Raw genomic sequence first — 14631 nt, forward strand, 5'->3', positions numbered from 1 at the left:
TGAAGTTTCCTAAAAAAATCTTGTTTTTTTTTTTAAATATAAAAAAAAATTGTATATAGTCAAATACAAATAAGGAAAGAGAAATATATTACACTTCTCTTTTGTAAAGTAAATCCGGGCACCTACTTCAAATATGACTACCGTATTTCTTTGAATTGCCGCAGGGTATATAGTATGCGCCTGACTAGAATTACTGCAGGGTCAAACTCATTTCGCAAAATAATTAGCGCATGCTTAGCATTACCGCCGGCTCAGGATTAACGCCGGATCAAACTCGTTTCGCTAAATATTTTTATTAGCGCATGTCTAGAATTTCCTCCGGGTCAAACTAGTCACGTCAGGAGTGACACTTCCCCTGTCATATTTTTCAAAATGGAGGAGGCTGATTTCAATCATTTGTAATCTCATAAAGGGAAGAAGATTAAAAGCTATTCAGTAGGATTTAAGGTCCAAGCTATTGAATATGCTAAAAAGAACAGTAAGCAGCTATGTTTTATTAATATACCGTAGCTGCGTGTGTCAAATATGAGTCATTAATGATGACGCCACGCCGTCATCAAGGGACGGCGTGGCGCAGTGTGAGAGTGGCCGTGCGCAACCCGAGGGTCACTCGTTCAAATCCCACCTAGAACCAACCTCGTCACGTCCGTTGTGTCCTGAGCAAGACACTTCACCCTTGCTCCTGATGGGTGCTGGTTAGCGCCTTGCAAGGCAGCTCCCTCCATCAGTGTTTGAATGTGTGTGTGAATGGGTAAATGTGGAAGTAGTGTCAAAGCGCTTTGAGTACCTTGAAGGTAGAAAAGCGCTATACAAGTACAACCCATTTATCATTTATTTATTTATCATTAAATGACTCCCGCCTCCTGGTGGTAGAGGGCGCTAGTGATCCTTCTTGCGACTACTCGGCTGCAGAAGAAGTGACAACAAGCAGCAAGAGTGAGCTGCGTGTGTTTAGTTTTTCCTCTCGCTTGCACTTTTAACATGGAGGATGGCATATCGAAAATAAAACAGTTTTCTAAACTGGACTTTCAATGGAAGCAGGAGGTAATAAAGGAAGATCTCCATCGAGAGAGAGACTTTTAAAACTGAAGAAAGATAAGGAAGACTTCTACAAACATCGATGCTTTTGGTCAGAAGGAGCTGCGCATGGACTTCATTTATAAGTAAAGGTAAGACCATAACGTTTTTTTTTTTTTTTTTTTTTTATTAAATGTGCTTTTCATGATGGCATCCTTACATCACACTCAAATTTATAAGCGCAGGTCTAAATTTACTGCATGCCTTTTGTTGGATTTACTATGTGCATATGTATTTATGGCGGGCTTGCTTGGGAGTTTTAAAATGGGCGTGGCTACCACTGTCAGGTGACTACTTGGGTAGCTTTTAAAATTGGTGTCATTGTTAGTTTGGTAAATTACAGCGTGCTGGGTCACCGGCATACCCCACTGGTAAGATCATTTTATTATGTCCGCTTTTCTTGGTTAGATCAATTGAACTATTGTTTAAAATCCATGTTTGCTCGCTTACTTTCTTTTTTGTTTGTTGTGTGTTCGCTGAGTCCGCGGCTGGCTGGCTGTTTGACAAACACGCATTATTTTTAGCTTTTGAACGACATCGACAAAATGATTAAGTTAAAAAGGGTACAACCACAGTAATGTGCGGATTGAAATCTGTTGTATTAGAGTGGTATCACCTTGTGTGTGTGTGTGTGTCCGGATGAATTTGAGTGATCGTAGGTTTATTCTTGGCTTGAGTTTGAAAATACCGGCACTTTACTTCCTGGTTTGGCTGATGGGATTTGTAGCTCTATAATGTAGTTCAGGTTAAACGTGTAATGTGTGGCTCAAACAGAGCGCCTTTGTTTATGTTCTTTTTTTAGTATGCTTGTCCATGAATCATGGCGACATTATAAATGATTCTGATCACATTTAAAACATTATATGACATACATTAATGATGATAATAAAATGTACTACTTTTTAAGATCCAATATTGTAGAACAACGCAGAAAGGAATGAGTATAACAATAGCAGGGGTTAAAATATGGACCTGTTTGAAGGATGAAATAAAACACAGCACCAACATAAACCAGTTTAAAAAGCTTTTTAAATCATTTATCATTAGTAAATATAAGAAAGAAGAGCAAACATTGTTTTAGAAAGACAAGAATATATAATATGTATATAAATACAATTCATGATTTCATAATTTTACATATATGTTATATTAAAATGTATATATTACCACTTTATATGGAATTTAAATACATTGTGTATATTATATATATATATATATATATATATATATATATATATATATATATATATATATATATATATATATATATATATATATATATATATATATATATATATATATATATATATATATGTACAAATATATATGTTTGATTTAAATGTTAAACTGTGTATATGAGACATGTGCTACATATATGTTGCTTATATATTGTTTAAAAAAAAGTAATATAAGTGAAGCATGTTTTAGATTTTATATATTTTGAACCTTGTTCTTGTTGTGATGGGGTAGGTTTATATAAGCGTTGCTTCAACCTACACCCTTTCGGCTCAATCATTGCTCAAATGAGTGTTTTTTTTGTTGTTGTTGTTTTATGTGTAGATTGCCGAAATAAAAAAATAAAAAAAATACATTAATGCTAAAATTAATAAGTTAGGACAGGGGTCGGGAACCTTTTTGGCTGAGAGAGTCATGAAAGCCAAATATTTCAAAATGTATTTCCGTGAGAGCCATATCATATTTTTTAACATTGAATACAATTAAATGTGTGCATTTTTAAGTAAGACCAACATTTTTGGAGTGTAATAAGTCTTTTATTCTTTTTAATAACATTGTTATTCTGAAGCTAACCAATGATAAATAAAATGTCATGTCTGTTGATCATGTTTTTGTTTGGTCATGTGCTGTTTGTCCTTTGGACTCTTTAAGTTCCTGTTTTTCTTCCACTCCCTTGTCTGGTTTCCTTGGTTACTCATTTTGTCCACCTGTCTCTGGTGGACAAAATTCCCGCTCACCTGCTTCCCGAGCACTAATCAGAGGCAGTATTTAAGCTTGTCTTTGCCAGTCAGTCGCCCTGGCGTCAATGTGATCTTTTCTTGCTCTGTGCTGACTTGTTTCATGCCTTGCCATAGTTTCGTGCTTCATGCCATGCCAAGTAAGTTTTGTTTATGTTCATAGTCTGTTTATGCGTTAGCTTTGTTCCTTAGCCCAAGTTGTGCCTCCACTGTGAGCGATTTTTGTTTGTATATTTTTTTGTTTAAATTAAATCATGTTTTTACCTAAATGCCATGTCCCGAGTAGTCCGTCTGCCTTCCTGGAGGAACAACCCTGCAGCAAGCTGCGACCCCCCCCCATCGTGACATAAAATACTTCTTACCATTATTGCGACTTCTTGAACAGGTGCGGTAGAAAATGGATGATGGATTTAAATGCATGAGAATGTTTTATATTTTGCATGTTATTTTTAGCACTGTGATTACCAGCTAAATCATTCTTAATTATGGTGTTAAGCAATGTCAGCTAAGATTTATCTGAGAGCCAGATGCAGTCATCAAAAGAGCCACATCTGGCTCTAGAGCCATAGGTTCCCTACCCCTGAGTTAAGATAAAATCACAGTGATTGATAATATGTCATATCATGGTTGACAACAATATGGTTCAGTTGATTAATTCATGTCTATTTACATTATGATGATTCAAAAATAGATACATTGTTTTGTTCATGTTGACTTTTAGGTTGTTACCTGCTGCTGCTATTGCTGTTAATTGCTACTGCTGCTGTTACAGTACCAAATAAAACAAGCAAAAAAAGTGCACAGCGAGTAATTCCTTTCATGCTGAGTGACGACCCCCTATTCGGAGGGCCAATACGGAAAAAAACTGAACAAAAGGTAAGACCAAACGTTTTTTGTTTTTTTTTATTAACCCTTCTATTATGTTGAGGGTCAATTTAACCCATTTCAGTTTTTGTGTTGATCAAAGTACTGGTTATCCTTTCTTTTTCTTGCTGAAATTTGGTGACTTTTCCTCATCTAGGGTCATGAACTGGTGTGTAAAATCTGGACACTTTGTTGAGTAGTGGAATGTCTTGCAGAGTTTATATACAAAGATGATGTTGCGGGTCATTTTGACCCAGACACTTTAATATGGGTAAATAGCCAAAATAAACAAGTCTCTTCGATGTACTTTTTACTTTGATGTACAATTGTTTGTATTTTGATTGCCTCTGAGACCCAGAGCCAGGTGTGTAAAGAGAGGGAACTTTCTCAAACGTGTCCTTGTCACTGTTCTCATGTCATCTCTTTGACAAACTCACCAAAAATGAGCTCCAGAAGGATGACATCTGAGGAGACAAGGACAAGTGTGAGAAAGTTCCCTCTCTTCACATACCTGGCTCTGGGTCTCAGAGACAATCAAAATACAAACAATTGTACATCAAAGTAAAAAGTACATCAAGGAGACATGTTTATTTTTGGATCTGAACAGCTATTTACCCACATTAAAGCGCCTGGGTCAAAATGACTCGCAACATCATCTTTTTATACAAACTCTGCACAAACATTCTACTACACAAAAAAGTGTCCGGATTTACACACCAGTTCATGACCCTAGATAAAGAAAAGTCACCAGATTTCAGCAAGAAAAAGAAAGGATAACCAGTACTCTGATCAACACAAAAACTGAAATGGGTCAAATTGACCCTTAACATAATACAATTGGAAAAAAAATGTATTGTATGTCACTTGTTTAAATGTTTATACAACCTAAAATACATTGTTATTGGTTTAACCTGTTTTCTTGACTGTTTTGAGTGCATTTACACAGTATGGGTCAAAACGACCCGCAACATAATAAATGTCATTTTTGCAACATAATACAAGGGTTAAATGTGCTTCTCATGATGGCCTCCTTACATCACACTCAAATTTATAAGCGCAGGCCTAAATGTACCGCATGCCTTTGGTAAACACCGGAGTGAGAAGAGGTTTTAAATTAATCAGCGCCCCGGCGGCAATTCAAGGAAATACGGTGAAGAAAAAAATCTATCTAAAATAAAATTAAAAATATAACATGTTTAAAAAAAAGTACTGTGCATCGGTGTTGTATTTAAAAATAAATAAATAAAAAGCAAGACATTTGTGCAGCTGTGTGGGCACATTTGCAGGGGAAATAAACCCAAGTAAGAAGTGCAGGGGTTTTTCCAGTGATTTGCGGCTTGTTTACAGCCACTTAGGGTCTATTTGACTAATTCAAAGCACTTGGTGTTTACACCCAGGGCTTCCTCTTCCTTCGCTGGGCGTCTCCAGCCTTGGCGGGCCCTCTGGGAGCCTTTGAGGACACACCGGGACGTGCTAATGAGTCCCGAACAGACGGACTGGCACACAAGTCCAATCAGAGTCTGCTCACACCCATCAATGTAGAAAAAAAAACAGTGAGAGGAAAACGTTGAGATTTGGCCAGATCAATAAAAGAGCAGGTAGAATAGGTTAACCCTTGTATTATGTTGCGGGTCGTTTTGACCCGTGCTGTGTAAATGCACTCAAAACAGTCAAGAAAACAGGTTCAACCAATAAAAATTGTATTTTAGGTTATATAAACATTTAGAAAAGTGACATACAATAAAAAATGTTCCCAATTGTATTATGTTGAGGGTCAATTTGACCCATTTCAGTTTTTGTGTTGATCAAAGTACTGGTTAACTTTTCTTTTTCTTGCTGAAATCTGGTGACTTTTCCTCATCTAGGGTCATGAACTGGTGTGTAAATCTGGACACTTTGTTGTGTAGTGGAATGTTTGTGCAGAGTTTGTATAAAAAGATGATGTTGCGAGTCATTTTGACCCAGGCGCTTTAATGTGGGTAAATAGCTGTTCAGATCCAAAAAATAAACATGTCTCCTTGATGTACTTTTTACTTTGATGTACAATTGTTTGTATTTTGATTGTCTCAGACCCAGAGCCAGGTGCGTGAAGAGAGGGAACTTTCTCACACTTGTCCTTGTCTCCTCAGATGTCATCCTTCTGGAGCTCATTTTTGGTGAGTTTGTCAAAGAGATGACATGAGAACAGTGACAAGGACAAGTTTGAGAAAGTTCCCTCTCTTCACACACCTGACTCTGGGTCTCAGAGGCAATCAAAATACAAACAATTGTACATCAAAGTAAAACGTACATCAAAAAGACTTGTTTATTTTGGCTATTTACCCACATTAAAGCATATGGGTCAAAATGACCCGCAACGTCACCTTTGTATACAGACTCTGCAAGACATTCCACTACTCAACAAAGTGTCCAGATTTTACACACCAGTTCATGACCCTAGATGAGGAAAAGTCACCAAATTTCAGCAAGAAAAAGAAGGGATAACCAGTACTTTGATCAACACAAAAACTGAAATGGGTCAAATTGACCCTCAACATAATAGAAGGGTTGAATGAAAAAAAAAACAGGTTGTGCTTGACTTTGAAACGCTGAAACGTTTGGATGCCGCTCAAGAGTTTAATATCGTAAATTAACTGCAGTTTGATGTTCAAACATTTGCGTGGAGTGATTAGCGCCACGTTTTAATGGCTTCATCAATGAGAGCAAAAGCCGCGTAAAATCACGTGTATTTTTTTTTTTTTACCTGCTGACTCCTAACGACAATCACTGCTTCACCCAGACAACTTAGGACGATATGTTGATACCAAACTAGACAATAGTCAATGTTACTGATGACAGCAGCTGCCATGTAACAGTGAATAATGAATAATGTTGGAACTGTTTAGACCAGGGGTTACCAACCTTTTTGAAAGCAAGAGCTACTTCTAAGGTACTGATTAATGCCAAGGGCTACCAGTTTGATACACACTTAAATAAATTGCCAGAAATAGCCAATTTGCTCAATTTACTTTTAATAAATAAATCTATATTTATAAAAAAAAATGGGTATTTCTGTCTGTCATTCCGTTGTACATTTTTTTTCCTTTTACGGAAAGTTTTTTGTGGAAAATAAATGAAAAAAAAAACACTTAATTGAACGGTTTAAAAGAGGAGAAAACAGGAAAAAAATGAAAAGTAAATTTTGAAACAGTTTATCTTCAATTTTGACTCTTCAAAATTCAACCGGAAAAAATGAAGAGAAAAACTAGCTAATTCGAATCTTTTTGAAAAAAAAAAAAAAAAAAGAATTTATGGAACATATTTAGTAATTTTTCCTGATTAAGATTAATTTTTGAATTTTGATGACATATTTTAAATAGGTTAAAATCCAATCTGCACGTTGTTAGAATATATAACAAATTGGACCAAGCTATATTTCTAACAAAGACAAATCATTTCTTCTAGATTTTCCAGAATTTTTTTTTTTTAATAAATTCAAAAGACTTTGAAATAGGATTTAAATTTGATTCTAAAGATTTTCTAGATTTGCCAGAATATAGTTTTATTTTTTGAATTTGAATCATAAGTTATCTGTGTTGGCCCTGCGATGAGGTGGCGACTTGTCCAGGGTGTACCCCGCCTTCCGCCCGATTGTAGCTGAGATAGGCGCCAGCGCCCCCCGCGACCCCAAAAGGGAATAAGCGGTAGAAAATGGATGGAAAATGGAAGTTTGAAGAAATATTTCACAATTATTCTTCGTCGAAAAAACCGAAGCTAAAATGAAGAATTAAATTAAAATGTATTTGTTACAATAAAAAAAAAACAAAAAACTTACTTGAACATTGATTTAAATTGTCAGGAAAGAAGAGGAAGGAATTTAAAAAGTAAAAATGTATGGGTTCAAAAATCCTAAAATCAATTTTAAGGGTGTAATTTTTCTCTAAAATGGTCTTTCTGAAAGTTTTAAGAAGCAAAGTAAAAAAAATAAATGAATTTATTTAAACAAGTGAAGACCAAGTCTTTCAAATATTTTCTTGGGTTTTCAAATTCTATTTAAGTTTTGTTTCTCTTAGAATTAAAAATGTCGAGCAAAGTGAGACCAGCTTGCTAGTAAATAAATACAATTTGAAAAATAGAGGCAGCTCACTGGTAAGTGCTGCTATTTGAGCTATTTTTAGAACAGGCCAGCGGGCGACTCATCTGGTCCTTACGGGCTACCTGGTGCCCGCGGGCACCGCGTTGGTGACCCCTGGTTTAGACTGTCCATTTGACAGTAAAAACTTTACATTTACAAAACTATACTGTAAAATATCGCGGTTTTTTTTTTTTTTTTTTTTTTTTTTCACAACATTTTACGGTAAATGGGAAAATAGTACCACAATTTAACACAATTTTTGTGTTAAATTGACATTGTTTTATATAGCATTATATTGTGAATGGACAAACAGAATCATTTCTTTTTTAATTCTGGCAACTTCGCTGCCAGTTCTACCGTAAAAACTAATGTACCAGCTTTCCACTTATTATACATCGTTAAAAACAACCGCAAAATTTTAAAGTAAAAAATTGGCAGCTCAGTCCAAAGAAATTTAATGCAAAAAAAAAAAATAGTAGTTTTTTTCAATTTACAGTAATATGCTGTAAAGAACAACATAAAGGTTATTGTAATTTTTATTAACTTGATAGGTAGTTTGCTGTAAAGTTTTTTTTTATTTTTTTAAATTTTTTTGTGTTTAATAATGAGATAAAAAAGTAACCGATATTCATAGTGTTTTTATGTAAAACATGTTTTAAATGCTACCATAAAATATATGGAATAATGCAACATGTATAAAAATGTATTTAAAAAAAAAATGTGTTAAAAAAAAAAAAGTTAAAGTATTTGAAGGGAAAAATATGAGATACAAAAGATAACTGATATGTATACAATGTTTTTTAGGCAAAACAATTTTTAATGCTGCCATAAAATACATGGAATGTGACATGTATTTTTTTTTTTTTTTTTTTAAAAAGCTAAAATATTTTAAGGGAAAAAAACATGAGATAAAAGAGTAACTGATATTTATTATGTGTTTTTATATAAAACATTTTTTTATGCTACCATAAAATACATGGACTAATGCAAATGTGTTAAAAAAAAAAAAAAAGTGATAAAAAATTATATATATTTTCACAATGCTTTTATGTAAAAAAAAAAAAAAAAAATGCTACATCAACTATATAGAATGTTACATGTATAAAAAAAAAGGAAAAAAAAAGAGTTAAAATATTTTAAGGGAAAAACAATTTTTTTATGTGTTTTTATGTAAAATATTTTTTAATGCTACCATAAAAGATATGGAATAATGTGACGTGTAAAATGTATTTAAAAAACGTGTTAAAAAAAATAGAGAGTTAAAAATAATACAGACACGAGATAAAGTAACTGATATTTATAGTGCTTTTATGTAAAACATTTTTTAATGCTTCCATAAAATATGTGGAATAATACATCCATCCATTTTCCTACCGCTTATTCCCAATGCGACATGTAAATTAAAAAAAAAAAAGTTTGAAAAAAAAAGAAGTTTAAATATTTTAAGGGAAAAACATGAAATAATGGTAATTGATATTTATTCAGTTTTTTTAATGTAAAACAATTGTTTAATGCTGCCATAAAATACATGGAATGTGACATGTAAAATATGTATTTTAAAAAAATGCTTAAAAAAAAAAAGTTTAAATATTTTAAGGGGAAAAAACGAGATAAAAAAGTAACTCATATGTATTAAGTGTTTTTATATAAAACATGTTTTAATGCTACCATTAAATTCATGGAATAATGTGACATGTAATTTATTCATTTATTTTTTTTAAGTGTTTTTTGAAAAAAGAAAAAAAGAAGATTTAAAATAATATTGTAAGGGCAAAACATGAGATAAAAAAGTAAGTATTCTCACAATGCTTTTATGCAAAACAATTTTTAATGCTACCATAAATTATATAGAATGTTACCTATTATAAAAAAACTTAAAATAATATTTTAAGGGAAAAACATGATTAAAAAAAAGTAACTTATTTATACAGTGTTTTAATGTAAAATATTTTTAATGCTACCATAAAATATATGGAATAAGTTGACATGTAAAAAAAATTATTTAAAAAAATAAAAAAAGGCCCTGCGAAGAGGGGGCGACTTGTCCAGGGTGTACACAGCTTTCCGCCCGATTGTAGTTTAAATAGGCACCAGCGCCCCCCGCGACCCCAAAGGGAATATGCTGTAAAAAATGGATGGATGGATGGATGGATGAATGTTAAAAAAAAAAAATAGAGAGTTTAGATAATATTTTACGGGGAAAAAATGAGAAAAGGTGACTTATATTTATACAGTGATTTTATGTAAAACATTTTTTAATTCTACCATAAATTATATGGAATAATCCATCCATCCATCCATTTTTCTACTGCTTATTTCCAAAGCGACATGTAAAAAGATTTAAAAAAAAAAAAGTTAAAATAACATTTTAAGGGAAAAACATGATAAAAAAGGTAACTGACATTTATAGTGTTTTTATTTAACACAATTTTAATGCTACCATAAACTATATGGAATAATGTGACAGGTAAAAAAAAAAAAAAGGTAAATTACTTTAAGGGGAAAAACATGATAAAGAAATGTAATTGATATTTACACAGTCTTTATGTAAAACTATTTTTAATATACCATATGGAATAACGTGACAATGTAAGGCTCTTCTAAAAATAGAAATGAGTTAAAATAATATTTTAATTAAAAAAAAAATAACATACTAAAAGAACATTTAAAAAAAAAAGTTTGCATAAAAAATACATTGACCAGAGACAGGCTGCAACAAAATGTAGGAAGTTTGTTATGAATAAAAAAACATTGTATACATATATGTATATATTTATGATGCAATATTTTAATCTTGCATCATCCCAACAATTCATCATACAAATAAGAATTCCTTGCTAGTTCTTATATTATTGCGCGAATGTGATCCTCGCACTGTTAAACAGTAATTCTCACACGGGCAAAGACAGAATCCAACACTTTTGCATTCAGCTCAGCCCACTAATTGCTCCAAAATCTGCACCTCGCCATGGCCAAGGTGCAACAAGAACTTTCTCATTCTCTACAATGACATCAACTGTCTGGTTTGTTTGCAGGGAACTTAGCAAAAAATAAAATATATATATATTATGTTCAGCAGCAAAAAGACACATTATACACACACACACACACACACACACACACACACACACACAGAGAGAGAGAGAGAGAGAGGCTGGCAGCGTGAATAGGTCTCATTGAAGCTTACCAGCATGTTTGGCAGCCTTTGCAGTGTGTGGATCTTCTGATGAGCTGAGATGAGCTCAAGTGCTAAGCTCGTCTGCATTGACACACACACACACACACACACACACACACACACACACACACACACACACACACACACACACACACACACACACACACACACACACACACACACACACACACACACACACACACACACACACACACACACACACAGAGAGAAGCCAACACAGTGGTGAACACACACTTGCAGTCTTCTCTCCCTTCGGGGTTTTTTGGCCATTTAAGGTCGCAAACATCAGCGGAACGGCCAATTTGGGCCATTTAGGAGGGCGTGTGTTTGTTTGCCGTGATTACAACACACACACACACACACACACACACAAAGTGTTGTGTGAGACTCGCGGGTCTGGGCTTGAACTGAAACACATACAAGGGGTTTTGTATACCGTATTTCCTTGAATTGCCGCCAGGCATACAGTATGCGCCTGACTAGAATTACTGCCGGGTCAGACTCACTTTGCAAAATAATTAGTGCATGCTCAGTATTACCGCCGGGTCAAACTCGTGACATTTCCCCTGTCATCATTTTCAAAACGGAGGAGGCTGATTTCAATACCGGTACTTTGAAATCACATAAAGGGAATAAGATTAAGAGCTGTTCAGTAGGATTTAAGATCAAAGCTAAAAAGAACAGTAAGCAGCTGTGTTGTATTAATATACCGTAGCTGCGTGTGTCAAATAGGAGTCATTAAATGACTCCCCCCTCCTGGTGGTAGAGGGCGCTAGTGATCCTTCTTGCCACTACTCGGAGGCAGAAGAAGTGACAGCGAGTGACGTGATATGTGCTGGGAACCGATATGACGCAGGTGGTGCACGACGGACCTTTTAGGATGCAACACCACTACTTAAATGCTGGCTACGTAAACAACCGGGCTGAAATAAAGCATGTTCCAGTCCTAAATACCCAGTGTATTATTTATACAATAACACTTCATGGTGGCAGCGGTGGGATAAAGAGATCACCCATGGAGCAGAACGGGAGGGGGAGTTGTCAGAGGATAATTCTGTCATCGCCCGCAAGTGAGGAGCCGAGCTAACTGATGGCAGTTTTCTAAACTGGACTTTCAATGGAAGCAGGAGGTAATAAAGGAAGCTCTCCATCGAGACAGAAAGAGTTAAAACTGAAGAAAGATAAGGAAGACTTCTATAAAGAAGGTATCGATGCTTTTGATCAGAAGGAGCTGTGTATGGACTTCATTTATAAGTAAAGGTAAGATCATAATGTTTTTTTTAATTAAATGTGCTTTTCATGATGGTATCCTTACATCACACTCAAATTTTTACTGCATGCCTTTGGTAAGTGCCGAAGTGAGACGAGGTTTTAAAAATAATTAGCGCACGCTTACCTTTACAGCATGCCTATGGTAAGCGCCGGAGTGAGAAGAGGTTTTAAATTAATTAGCGCCCCGGCGTCAATTCAAGGAAGTACGGTAATTTTTACAGATATGAATAACATACCACTGAATAAACTAAAAGAGGGGGGCCCATTATGTCGATGGCGGAGGGTGTGTCAGTCCATCGCAAGCCAGGCATGACAAAAATAGACCTCACAAGACGTCACTTTGGTTACTTGATTGACATTCACGGCATCTGAGAGTCTTTTGACATGACGCCGGCTGCTGCCAGATTATTAAGAAAAAACGACCGACAAGAAGGCGATCGCCCGCCAGGCATGAAAAAAAAAGGACCTCAGAAGACGTCACTTTGGTCACTTGATTGGCATTCGCGGCACCCGAGGGTCTTTTGACATGACGCCGGCTGCTGCCAAATCATTATTAAGAAAAAACGACCGACAAGAAGGCGATCGGCAGCCAGGCATGAAAAAAAAAGGACCTCAGAAGACGTCACTTTGGTCACTTGATTGACATTCGCTGCACCCGAGGGTCTTGTGACATGACGCCGGCTGCTGCCAAATCATTATTAAGAAAAAACGACCGACAAGAAGGCGATCGCCAGCTAGGTATTACAAAAATAGACCTCAAAAGACGTCACTTTGGTCACTTGATTGACATTCACGGCATCTGAGGATCTGGTGAGATGACGCCGGCTGTTGCCAGATCATTGTTAAGAAAAAACGACCGACAGGAAGGCGATCGCCAGCCAGGCATGAAAAAAAAAAGGACCTCAGAAGACGTCACTTTGGTCACTTGATTGGCATTCGCTGCACCCGAGGGTCTTGTGACATGACGCCGGCTGCTGCCAAATCGTTAAGAAAAAACGACCGACAAGAAGGCGATCGCCAGCCAGGCATGAAAAAAAAAGGACCTCAGAAGACGTCACTTTGGTCACTTGATTGGCATTCGCTGCACCCGAGGGTCTTGTGACATGACGCCGGCTGCTGCCAAATCGTTAAGAAAAAACGACCGACCAGAAGGCGATCGGCAGCCAGGCATGAAAAAAAAAGGACCTCAGAAGACGTCACTTTGGTCACTTGATTGACATTCACGGCATCTGAGGATCTGGTGAGATGACGCCGGCTGTTGCCAGATCATTGTTAAGAAAAAACGACCGACAGGAAGGCGATCGCCAGCCAGGCATGAAAAAAAAAGGACCTCAGAAGACGTCACTTTGGTCACTTGATTGGCATTCGCTGCACCCAAGGGTCTTGTGACATGACGCCGGCTGCTGCCAAATCATTATTAAGAAAAAACGACCGACAGGAAGGCGATCGCCAGCCAGGCATGAAAAAAAAAGGACCTCAGAAGACGTCACTTTGGTCACTTGATTGGCATTCGCTGCACCCAAGGGTCTTGTGACATGATGCCGGCTGCTGCCAAATCATTATTAAGAAAAAACGACCGACAAGAAGGCGATCGCCAGCTAGGTATTACAAAAATAGACCTCACAAGACGTCACTTTGGTCACTTGATTGACATTCACAGCATCTGAGAGTCTTTTGACATGACGCCGGCTGCTGCCAGATTATTATTAAGAAAAAACGACCGACAAGAAGGTGATCGCCAGCTAGGTATTACAAAAATAGACCTCACAAGACGTCACTTTGGTCACTTGATTGACATTCACAGCATCTGAGAGTCTTTTGACATGACGCCGGCTGCTGCCAGATTATTATTAAGAAAAAACGACCGACAGGAAGGCGATCGCCAGCCAGGCATGAAAAAAAAAGGACCTCAGAAGACATCACTTTGGTCACTTGATTGGCATTCGCTGCACCCGAGGGTCTTGTGACATGACGCCGGCTGCTGCCAAATCATTATTAAGAAAAAACGACCGACAAGAAGGCGATCGCCAGCTAGGTATTACAAAAATAGACCTCAAAAGACGTCACTTTTGTCACTTGATTGACATTCGCGACACCCGAGGATCTGGTGAGATGACGCCGGCTGTTGCCAG

The 14631-nt window shown here is 36.3% G+C and overlaps 2 protein-coding genes across 6 annotated transcripts in view; one reads left to right on the plus strand and one right to left on the minus strand.

Moving 5' to 3' along the window:
• inpp4b (inositol polyphosphate-4-phosphatase type II B) overlaps positions 1-14631 on the minus strand; it is a 469469-nt gene that overhangs the window by 418259 nt on the left and 36579 nt on the right. For 2 of the 5 annotated variants that reach the window (XM_061881074.1, XM_061881072.1), the window contains exon 2: positions 11216-11287. The exons of 2 other annotated variants lie outside the window; for them this stretch is intronic. In XM_061881074.1, coding sequence (XP_061737058.1) covers positions 11216-11287 — 72 coding nt within the window. Of the gene's footprint in view, positions 1-11215; positions 11442-14631 lie in introns of those variants that run through there. One more of the 5 variants, XM_061881071.1, reaches the window with a different exon arrangement.
• LOC133539048 (transcription termination factor 4, mitochondrial-like) overlaps positions 1394-14631 on the plus strand; it is a 60082-nt gene continuing 46844 nt past the window's right edge. The window contains exon 1 of the mRNA XM_061881078.1: positions 1394-1448. The gene's annotated coding sequence lies outside the window, so the exon portion shown is untranslated. The remainder of the gene's footprint in view (positions 1449-14631) is intronic.

Source organism: Nerophis ophidion, linkage group LG20 (genome assembly GCF_033978795.1).
Source record: "Nerophis ophidion isolate RoL-2023_Sa linkage group LG20, RoL_Noph_v1.0, whole genome shotgun sequence".
Taxonomy (NCBI): domain Eukaryota; kingdom Metazoa; phylum Chordata; class Actinopteri; order Syngnathiformes; family Syngnathidae; genus Nerophis; species Nerophis ophidion.